This window comes from Plasmodium inui (genome assembly GCF_000524495.1).
Source record: "Plasmodium inui San Antonio 1 unplaced genomic scaffold supercont1.22, whole genome shotgun sequence".
In the NCBI taxonomy this organism is placed as follows: domain Eukaryota; phylum Apicomplexa; class Aconoidasida; order Haemosporida; family Plasmodiidae; genus Plasmodium; species Plasmodium inui.
The window spans coordinates 313,013-324,616 of NW_008481856.1; the positions used below are offsets into that span (position 1 = coordinate 313,013).

At 46.3% G+C, this 11,604-nt stretch overlaps 2 protein-coding genes across 2 annotated transcripts; one reads left to right on the top strand and one right to left on the bottom strand.

Moving 5' to 3' along the window:
- Nucleotides 1–1,148: 1,148 nt before the first annotated feature.
- Nucleotides 1,149–5,999, top strand: C922_04401 (serine/threonine protein kinase; the record flags this gene model as incomplete). Its single annotated transcript, XM_008819984.1, has 1 exon — nt 1,149–5,999. The coding sequence occupies one exon, from the start codon at nt 1,149–1,151 to the stop codon at nt 5,997–5,999; it is 4,851 nt and encodes a 1,616-aa protein (XP_008818206.1).
- A 1,653-nt stretch (nt 6,000–7,652) lies between these two features.
- On the bottom strand, nt 7,653–10,578 carry C922_04402 (hypothetical protein; the record flags this gene model as incomplete). The annotated part of the gene is made up of 2 exons (XM_008819985.1): nt 7,653–9,049; nt 9,249–10,578. The coding sequence occupies 2 exons, from the start codon at nt 10,576–10,578 to the stop codon at nt 7,653–7,655; spliced, it is 2,727 nt and encodes a 908-aa protein (XP_008818207.1).
- Between the last annotated feature and the right edge of the window lie 1,026 nt (nt 10,579–11,604).

The following is an 11,604-nucleotide window of genomic DNA, read 5'->3' on the forward strand; positions in this document are numbered from 1 at the left end:
GGAAGGGACAATCAGAAAAAGAAAAGGAGAAAAGGAGCTCCCTCCAAATTACGAAGGTGCTGTTATACACGTGGCTAACAATAGGCCACGGCCAAACCGCGGGTGTATGCGCAGTGAGGACAAGTACAGCAGTCCACGCAGCGGTGGCCACAGGAGAGAAACAAAAGAAAAAAAAAAAGGCGCAGTCGGTTACGCACGTGATAGGGTAAAATACAAGCACTATATGCCCGTTTGGCGTTACCGCTTGGGTCGTTGCTGTGTGCTTGCCTCTAACCGCCTGACCCCTTGAGCGGCCTTTTTCTTGTGTGCCCCTTTCAGCGGCGTCACTACCCCGTCCCCAACTTTGTAACCAGTCCCAAGGCAGAAAAGAAAAAAATTGAAAAAAAAAAATGAACAAATTGTAGAGAGCAAATGTGATGGCGTGGGGGGTTCTCCTTTTTTCTGGTTGGATCTTTTTTTTTTTCCCATATTTTTGCAGAAGGAGAAAATAATTTAAGGGGGAAATAGGACAAGCGAAGGTGCATTGGGGAAGGGGGACTTTCTTTTTTTCTTTTTCTTTTTTACCAAAGGGGAATGCCCATCCAGGGTCGGTAACAGGGGAACACACGAAGGGGAGGGTAACTCGAGGGCATTAATGGGAGGGGTGGCCTTTATCGTCGGTTGTCCCTGTACTGTTCCTATACTACCACTGTGCTGTCCCGATACTATCCCCCTGTGTTCACTTTTTCTCTTTTCCTTAGCTGCGGAAGCCGATTTCCCTCGTTGCCCTCCCCTCGTCGGTGTGCATCAATCCGCAGATGCCCCTTCACCTGGGGGAGGCTGCACAGGGAGGCTGCACGCGGAGCATTCACACGTGAGTCTCACTCTGCAGCATCGAAGGGAGATTCTACACAACATTGGAAGAGAGAAAGGACCAACGGACAGCTCCGTCACCCCTACTTCGTCAGTTCGATTGTCTGGGAGAAGTGCCCCCAAGAGAGCAATTGGTAATGTGAAAAAGGGGGGGAACATCTCATTCGGGTAAAACTTTCACCAAATTTTTAGGAGCCAAGAAGAAGGAGGGGTGGCGGAGTGTCCCATCGTCATCCTTCGACCACGGCCACGACCACTGTCATCGGCAGCATCACCACAACCACCGTCACAGCGCAATGTTCCACCAGCGTTGCAAGTCGTCTGAATTCCTACTCGGGATTCAAAGCTACTCCCTTGATGAGGGGAAAAGGAAAAGAATAAAAAAAAATGACAAGGCTAAATCAAAGGGAAGAGGAGAAGTACCATCTGAGAGGACAGAAAAAGGGGACCATCAAAATAAGTACAGCTCAATTGCTAGTAAGTTCGAAAAAGTAAAAACCTTGAGCCACCCCAATGTGTGCAGTTATTTCAGTTTATGTCGAAGGGAAGATGATTTTGTATTATCCTCTGAGTATTACTCTCTGTCCCTGTACGATCTGCTACGCGAGGAGGAAATGGACTCCGTCGATTTGAAGTGCGTCCGAAGGGCACTAAAGGGGGGAGGCGGCCGAGGAGTGATAAGAAGCGAAGTAGTCGGAGGAGAAGTAGCAGTAAGAGGTAAGCATTGCTCGAGTCTTCCCTACGAGGGGAACACCCCCAGGAGGAAGCTCATCGATGCTCAGACTACAAAACAAATAGTTCAGCAAATCCTTTCTGCAGTTCACTATCTTCACTCCAAAGAGATAAAGCTTCTAAACTTGACGCTGAAAGATGTACTCGTAACCCCCAAGGGAGAAATAAAAATCCACAATTACTGCTTGTCCTATCTGTTTGGTAACTACTTCTGTCGTCCCCCTGATCGGTGTGACAATTTTGTTAGGAGCCTATTGAGGTTGCCCCTGCCCCAGACGGATACTATGACCAATGTGAAGGGGGAAGAAGAGGAAGGAGAAGGGAAAGGCGGCGAAAAAAGGAGACCCACACGAATGAATATCCCCCGTGCAGACAACCCCTTTGTTAGTAACGCTCTGTATTTCCCCCCTTTTTTCCTGCTCAACGATTTAGCGAATGGTAAAAAGAGGGCGCCGCCTAACTATGACGTGCTCAAACATGTGGATGTCTTCACCGTGGGCATTATAATCCTACAGCTGGTGAACGGCATATTCCACTTTGACTTCCTCGTGACGAATTGTCAACCCGTCTGTGACGAGTCCACCTCGGAGAAGAACCCTCTCTTGAATGAATTTCACGAAATTGTAGGGACCCTCCAGGGGATGCGGCAACAGAGCGAAGAAGCGTCGCTGCCAAGTGGCAGACGCACCGATGGTGATGAGACTTCCCTTTACATTGACAAACCAGCGGAAGGGGAAGGCATGTTGGAAAAAGTGAAGACCATCTTTGTCTTCCTTCTCTACACGAAGGTTTATCAGCTTCTTTCAGATGTGAGCGCTGCGCAGGAGATCAGTCTCCTGGGCATGAATGTGTACGTCCTCTTTCGCGCATTTGGGAAGGAGCACCATCAGGGCAGCGGGAAGAGAAGCGCCAAGAGAAGCCCAAAGAACAACGCGAAGAAGTCCGCCCATGTCAACCTTCTGACCTACCGGGTTGTGAAGATCCTCATTGAACTTCTGCTCAACGTCAAGGTAACTATCCGATTTGTCAAATGGGTGGAGAAGATCCTATCTGAGTTTTTCACCCTACATGTTTTGAAGCAAAACGTGGAGAAAATAATGTACCAGGGTGATACAGAGAATGAGAAGATTTTCTTTTTTAACCTTCTCCACAAGTGTCTGTCTTTACGAGGTAGTGAGAAGAATAGTTCCTCTTCTCTCCTTTCTCATCCGTACTTCTATCCCCGGGGGAGTGTACCCACATGGCCTGGAAGCACAAGCGTTGTTATGAAGCAGTGGGGAAGGGAACAACAACAAGGGAGGACTCCCGAACAGGGGAAGACAGCATCAAATTTTTTACCCCATTCGAAGGAAGAAAAAAAATTCGAAGCGACCCATTACGACCATTACAAGCATTACAACCCTTACGTAGTAGAATACGTCCGAAGTAATCTCAGGGAAGACCAGCTAAAGAGCAGACATTTTATCGTGACAAAGGACATACATCTCTGGTTTGATATGCTGTATAAAATGGACTACTTCAACGAGCTCCTCTACCTAAATGGGGTTAACAACGCATGTAGCATTTTGAGATTGCCTTACATAGTTTATACAAAGAAGAAGCATTTTTACGAGTTATTTTTTTTCCGCTTTTATAAGCTCCTTCTGTTGGGGAGATACCAGGGGGTGCTTAATGTGTACTCGCATTTGGTCAGAGGGAATTCCAATGTAAGGTGTTCAGGACGAACTGGGAGCTTCGGCTGTACCGACAGAAAGGTGAAGTGCCGTGCGGAATTGTTCACCGGAGGTACATGCACAAATGGATATACCTTCTGTGTGAAGGGGAGAAGATTCCTCATGGGTGGGAAGAACAAACTTGGTAGCATCACTCAAGCGGGTGTCCCTTTTATGAGAGATAAAACTTCAGAGAATAATCGGCTACAAACAAATGTGTACCCTTTCGATGGGGTGGCCGTCGCCAAAGAGGAGCAGCGTTATAGAGATGTTACACCAAACCACTTGGGTGAAGTAGCAACGCACGAGGAGGGAACTTCCCATTCATTCTTTTTCAACATTCCCACGGAAGCGAAATATACGTCCCTGCCGCTGCGCGATTCCGGCGCGAAGAGAGTGCTGGGGGTGAGGCTAGTTGAATTTTACGACGCGTTGGAGGATGCATATAGGTTAGTCCATTCGAAGGTGGAAAGTGGTGGATGCGACCCAGTGAATAACGTGACATGCGTGTACGAGAAGGATCACTCCTTCCTGCACCAGTATAGCCTCCACATAAAACTACAGAAATTGCTAACATTGGACCCGCTCAACAGCGACGAATTAGAGAAAGAGGTGAGGAGAGGATTTCCAGCTCACATGCGGGGGATAGCCTACCTGACGCTACTTGGGTATAAGTACTACTTGTTGGTGAGGCAGGCACCGGGGAAGAAAAATAAAATTAGACGATTAATTTGTGAGGCTCGTTTGAAGGAGGAGGGAGCAGAACTGTCAGTTAAGCAGTTAGGAGAAAGCCCACTGGTGGGGGGCTTGACCAGGGAGACGCAGCAAGGAAACTCGTCAGAAAATTCGGGATCGAAACGGAGGATTTACCACTCGAGTGGAAACATAGATCGAAGCAATGATAGAGATGGCGGGGTGGGAGATGCAAAAGAGGGGACCATCCATAACCACCCCTTCGCTAGAGACAAATCGTCGCTTCAGTACTTTCTTCAAAAACGCAGGAAATACAACGACCTGGTGGGAAGCCCCCAAATTGGGAAGAGAATGCTGACGGTAGAACTACTACTTAAGATAAAATTGGGGGTAAGAAATAAACACCTGAGGAGTTTACTCCTTCCATTATGTCTGCTCTACTATGATAGTACTTACTTATGCTACAAGTGCAGCAAACGGGTGGTGCAGAATTATCTGCTGGATCTATACTCAAGTGGGAAGAAATGGAGGGAATTCGCGTACACCTTTAATTGTCTGCTAAGTTATTACGCCCCCGAATTGACTTTATTTTTTTTTAAAAACGACATCAACGTGGAGAGGGTGGTTTATAGTTGGGTGTGCTCCCTATTTTCTAACTTCTTCGATGCGCAAAAGTTTTTTTGGTTACTTGATAGGATTCTTACTCAACCAAGATGTTACCTTTTCTTTGTCTGCGTGAGTATTTTGATTTACCTAAAAAGGCACATTGTTATGAACATGTCCAGGGATAATTTTTACAAGAATATATTTTTGCTATCTCGTTTGGTGAACCTAAATTTCGTTTTGAAGACCTCCATGGATATGTTTACCAGCTCGCCGATGACGCAGGTGCAGTTTCCTCAAGTAGACAGCAGCCTTGGGGAAGAAAGGAACACCCAGGAGGGAGCGAAGAATCCCACCAATCCTGCCGCGGACCGGCTTGAAAATCAACGAGCCCATATTAACTACCTGCCCTATCTCCTCGGGGACGCCAACTGGGTGCGCTATTACGTGCATAAGGACACGTTTACGGTGTACTGGAAGAAAGGCGGTAGTATCTCCCCAGGTAGGGTCAACGGCAACGGTGCGAGAGGGGGACAGGCTCCCTCAAAAGGGATGACAATTTTAACGAAAAAAAACGGCTTGGTCGGTAGGACAAATATTAAGTCGTTAAGGGGAAGAGCAAGTGAAGCGGAAAAATTAACGCTTCAAAAGTTAAAGCTTGCAAAATTGAAACTGAAAAAAATAAAAAGTAAAAAATTAAACGGTGACAACTGGGGGGAAAGTGGCGACTCTGCCAGCTTGCTCTCACCAGCAGTCGCACAGGGAGATCAAAGAGAAGACACACAAAGGGGAAAGACAAAAACGCGAAGCGTCGCGCATCACTGCGAATTATTCTTACGAAATTACAAGATAAACAAAAAAATAAAAGACTTAAGTGAGTTCTCTCACTATGGAACGGATGTCTTGACAAATTATAAATGTGAAGATAAAAAGATGGGAAAAAAAAAAAAAATAAAAAATAAAAGCAGCGAAAGCAAGTGTGTGTACTACAAGTTAACAAAGAAAAACGTTAAAAAGAGATTCAAAAGGGAAGATCTTGTTAGGCTGTGTAACTTTCCCATGTTTCCATTTGTATACGTCACAAACTTAGCGAAGGAATTATCCCTTGATAATTACCTAATTGTTGATATGAGGTCCCCAGAGGAGTTTAAAAAAAAAAGACTCAAACATTCTGTGCACGTTAACACGTTTTTAATCAATTTTAAAAAAGGAGTTTATATCAACTACACAGATGGTAGTGACGAGGTGGACACCCACTTGAAGACGATTATCCTCGCGTTTAGCAGATCCATTTTTGACTTTGATGCCATTTACAATTTTTTGAACTTAAAAATTAAGCGTCTCACCATTCTGTGGGGAGGTTTGGACTGCGCCTTCAGTGGCTTGCCGGCGAGTTGCTTCACGTAGGGGCAGCGCAGGGCATAGCGTTAGTGCTCGGCGACTTGGGATCGGCCCCCTGCGCCCTGCAGCTAACGTGGCGCGTCTAATTGCCTTTGTGGAAATTTCTTCCTGACTCAGCCAGTTTTTTAAGCGGCGTATTTTCATATATATATATTTTTTTCCTGTTCTTTTTGCTCTTGTGGGGAAGTCTTTACCTGACCCAGCTAGCTTTTTTTAAGCGGCGTATTTGCATATATATATTTTTTTTTCCTGTCCTTTTTGCTCTTGTGGGGAAGTCTTTACCTGACCCAGCTAGCTTCTTTCACCACAAATGGTTCCTTAATTCGCTTTTTATTCGCCTTTATTCGCTGTTTTTTTTTTTTTTTTGTTTACACCAAACTGCGTGCTTACATACTGTCAAGCAAAGTTAACCCACGTGAAGCGGCCTCCTCTTCTTCGCTAATGCAACGAAATTGTATGGGGGAAAGAAGGGGTGGCATACACCATAGAAACCCCACAGGGTTGGCCTTGGATAGGTGTCTACCATGGACGTTAATACGAGGAAGGATCTGTGCGCTTACGAGTGCGGCCATTTGGCTTAACGTTGTCACAGTTTGTCATTATTTGCTATGTTTAGCGGGATCACCTTCCGGATCACCTTCTTGGTTCCCTTTCGTCCGTTTGTCGATTTTTCTCCCCCTTCGCTTGAATTACCCATTGAGCGCAGAAAAGTGAACCCCGTGCTCGTGATGGGGGAAAATAAATGCGTTTCCCCCTGTTCGCCAAAGGGGAGGGGCGATTCGACTGGTTAATCCTCTTGGCCAGGCGTCCAGAATGTGCAACTTTCAATTCCCTCGTTCCGCTCGTCCGCTTCGTACCGCTTCGTACAGCTTCGTACAGCTTCACTCTTTCCCTTTTGTGTGTATTTCTAATTCTTCCCACTTATAAGTAGCGAACAACCATTCCGTCCGCTCAGCTGCATCACTTGGTCAGACGCGCCAGAGTGTTGTGAAAGAGAAAAGAAACTACGATTACGCTATGGCCATGTGTACAAATGCATACAATTTTTTGCGTTTTATTTTTTATGCTCTTTTGTACATATGGAAGAAATTTTCATTACAAAGGAAAAGAGTGAGATAAAAGAAAAGAAAAAAAAAAGGCGAAATTACGATTTCTTTATTTCAACAAAATGGCTCTACAAAACAACTGGGCGAATTCGAACTTCCCATTGAGGCGTTTAAAATTATGTACCAATCCGTGGAGTGAGGGAAACACATCGGATGGGAAAATAAAATGAGGAGGAAACATAAAAAAGAATGAAGAGGAAAACAAATCAGAAGATAATATGCTCCATAAAAATGATAACCCTCTGTTGGTAAGCCTTTCGTCAAGCAAATCGTCTGTCGCGTTCTCGATATATGTCATTTCGGGAACCCTTTCGCCAAGCCTGTTGGGCTCGATAGAATTAACAAACTGGGGTGTGTACTGTGGGGTGCACGGGGAAATGTCTTTGAAAAAGTTGTAATCTTCTCTACAGAGGGGCCCAATAACCGCTTGACAAAGTTTGTCTACCTAATTGGCAGCGCGTGTCTTGGCCTATCATCACCATCCTCCCCCCCTGTATCTCTTTCCTTTTTTCATTCACCCCACGTCATGCACGTAGAACAAGAAAAAAAGGTCTCACTTGTTCATATTTTTCCTAATGAGCTTTTCCTTCAGTTTGGACATTTTCTTCTCCCAGTTTTCTCTATCGTTCGTTTTATTTTTCTGAACAGAATACTTCCTCGAGGGCGTGTCGGCTGAGTTGTACACGTAACGCTCTCTCTCCGTGTGCATATGCTGGTCACTTTGGTCATGAATTTTCTTCGGCACGTGGTTGGCATTGCCTTCGTTTTCGTTTGAGAAGGGCCTCTTCCTGCTTACGTTTGGGTGTACTCCATTAAGTTTTTTTTCTAAAATGACGTGTGAAGCGTCGTTACGCTTGGGCATTCTCGTCATCTTCTTTCCGTTTTCAAAATGATTGTCTCTGTTCCAGCCTCGCTCAGATTCTCTGTTCCAGTCTCGGTCGGCTTGTCTATTCCAGTCTCGATCAGATTCTCTTTCCCTGTCTCGCTCTGCCTCCCAACTTCGATCTCTTTTCCTTTCCCCCTCTTCCCCCCGATGTCGACCTGTTTGCTTTTCTGGCTCTCCCCCCCAATTTCGATCTCTTTCTCTTTCCCTCTCTGCCTCCCAATTTCGATCTCTTTCCCTTTCTCGCTCCCTGTCCCGTTCCCTTAAATTTTGTCGATCCCTTCCAGCTTCTCTTGAACGATCCCTTCCCGCTTCTCTTGGACGATTCCACTCCGCCTCCCTCGATCGATTCCTTTCCGCTTCTCTTGAACGATCCCTTTCCGCTTCTCTTGAACGATCCCTTTCCGCTTCCCTCGGACGAACCCACTCTGCTTCCCTTGGACGATCCCACTCTGCTTCCCTTGGACGATCCCACTCTTCTTCCCTCGGACGATTCCACTCTGCTTCCCTTGGACGACCTCTATTTCTGTCCCTTCTCCTGTTCCTCCTCCTTCCCCTTTCACTGTTGCCTTCCCCTTCTGATTCTCCTTGTCTGTCTCTCCTGTTGAGTTTCTCCCCTTCCTCCTTGTTATTACTATCCCTTTCTCTATCGGGATGCATCGTTTCTCCATTTTGGATGCTTCCCTTTCCACTGGGGTGAGAATTGTCTTTTTTTTTTTTTTCCTCACCATTTTTCGCCGATCGCTGATTAGTAGTAACATCCTTCTGTATCTGTGCGGGAGGTTGCTCCTTCTTGCGTGAACTTGATCTGTCTGCTTCTTTCGCTTGTCCTTCTCGACTTGGGCTCATGGATTTCTTGGATTTGTTGGACTCTTTTCCCTTCGCATTTCTTTTTTGATGACTATCTGAGCCATTTTTGTCGGGGTTTCCTTTGCTCAGATTTTCCCATTCATTCGGATGGTTTTTTTTCTTCCCTCTATCAGCTCTAGGTCTGTGTGGATTCTCCTTTCTCTGGATCTGCTGCTTCTCTTCTGTCTTCCTCGGCGAGCGTTCCTCCTTGATGTCACCTTCGTGGGTAGGGGCACCTTGGGGGCAAAATTATGAAGATGAAATTGAAAAATAGTGCAAACGTGGGAGGTTCTTGTCATGCAGGTAGGAACCATGTACACACGTAAAAATGTGTCTCGGTTTCAATGAACCCTTCGAAGGTGTGCATTCACATCGCACGTTTGTGTCTCTCGCGTTTTGTTTCTTTGACCTTATTACCTTCTTCGCGATTTTGCTTTGTCTGTTCCTTGGGTTGTCTTTCCCTTTTCGACTCCGGCCCTTCCCGCGAGTCGTTTTCTTTAGGGGGTTCTTCCCTTGCGGATGTGGGTGTCGATTCGCTTTGGGGCTCTTTTGGGCATTTCTCATCCTTCTCACGCTTCTCCTCTTTTTCATCTTTTTTATTACCTTCTTCTTCCTGCTTTTTCTGCTGCTTTTCCTTTCCAGTTGCTCCTTTCTTTACAGGGGCTGGCGCATCTCTCTCCTGCACCGGGTTTTTATCCTCCACGATGATTTGCTTGTTAGCCTCCTCCGCGCTAACTCCGTTCTTTCTCTTAAGCGACCGTTCGCCGTTAACGGCTTCCCCCTTTATATTTCTACGCGGGGTGAGGTGTTCACCTCGGCGGTCATTCTCGGGTATGTCATCCTCATTGGGAGCGCTACCCTCCTTAGAGGAAATATTCACATTATCTGCATTGACCATTTTGTCGTTGCTTTTACGATTTTTTTTGCACTCCTCTGTATGTTCCTTTTTCTTCTCCATCGTGTTGCTACTCACTTGTTTGTCGTTGGTCTGGATAGGCCTCTCCTGTCCTGCCTGCGCATCTTCTGACTCTCGTTTTTCCTTCTGTGTGTCTTTATTGACGGGGTTCATAGAATGGTCGTCACCGAGCATGGTGTCTCCCAGATCTGTCGCTCCCCCTATCGTGTTAATCGTCGCGTCGTTCATCGCTCGGGAGTTTACTCCCACATCGGAAGGCGAATTGGCAGTCACATTGGCAGCCACATCGCCAATCACATTGGGAGTTACATCGGCAGTTACATCAGGATGCTCACCTAGGGAAACATCCACGCCCACACCTCCATCCGCAACTCCATCGACAACTTCCCCCTCAGTGGCATTCTCCTTTCTCTTCTTTTTTTTCTTCCTTACTGTTTCGCTATTCTCCAATTTCAAAAATCGGCAGATGCGCTGCTCAATATCCGAATCGTAATTGGATTCATCGGAGGAGAAGTTAATATTGTTACCCAAGCTGGATCTTGACTTGAAGGAGGAGGAGTAGGAAGAGGAAGGGTAGTTGCACTCAGGTTTGCCATTGGGCAAACTAATCTTCCTTCCTAGATTCATTCCCTGTTCCGATGTTTTTAGCTTTTGCTCATACCTCTTTTGCACTTTGCTTGTCCAGTCTCGTAAATTAACAAATCTGGAGTTGCTCACTTTTTTCTTCCTCTTTCGGTTATGCTTTTTTTTATGGGCATCACAACTGGGGTTGTGTTCTCTGGTAGGAGAGCCCAGCTCCACCGATTGGAAGTTCACCTCTTCCGCTTCCATGATGGCTATACAGGTGGTCGTCATTTAGTTCGACTACTGCGATGAGGGAAGCAGATAGGTGTGGGTGGGGGGGAAAAAAGATAACACAGCTGCGGGAGCGCAGGTGTGGAGGGGAAACCCTATGGAGAAATGCCTTCCGCACGAACAAGTCGCGAGGGTAGAGGCTGCATCCCCAGTGTAAGAAGCTGCTTCGGAAGAGGGCCAGCCCCTTATCGCTTCATCGGGATCGCCTTTTTTCCTTTCCTGCAGTTGTCCCGCTTGCCTAGTGCAGCTGTAGACGCGTGGGGGAAATACTTTCCCTTTAAGTGATCCCCCCAAAAAAAAGAGAAAATAAAGAAAAAAAAACACCGTTGATGAAGAGAATTTGCAAAACGGGCGGCTGCGCGTGTGTGAAGCCACCCAGATGTGCAGTCACGACCTCGGTCACGCCCAAAGGTGAACCCGCTCGGGCGTCAAAACGGGGTTTACAAAATTGATGAGGAGTGCTAAAAAGGAGAAAAAAAGGAAAAAAAAAAGAAAAAAAGAACAAATTCTTTACACTGCTCAGGCGAAGCACATTTGTTGGCTTCATCTCACGAGTCAGACGTTACCACCATTGGACTATCTTGCGAGGAAGGGACTGTTGTTATCCCCTTCTACTTATCACTTTCCCGTATAATAAAAAGTGCTCGCTTTGTGCGAGGGGGCATGCATGTAGGTGGACGAACGAGACGGCGAAAAGGAGTGATTGTAGTGGAGTGACGGGCATAATGAAGAATGAAACCCTACGGCGTTGTGGTACATTGGTACAGTGACACAGGGGCCATAACAAGCTTCACGAATCAAAACACTCTGCAGCATTTTTGCGTGCTCCCTTTTCGTGAAGGGATGTCTCCATTCATACATATAATTTACAGAAGAGTTCTACTTAATTGTCCGTTTGGTGATTCCATTCGTTAGTCTAAGTTTGGGTGTACAACCATTCGGCGTCCTCTTCAACGCGATGGGAGGGAAGATTTAATTAAAATGGGGAAGGGGGCACAGACA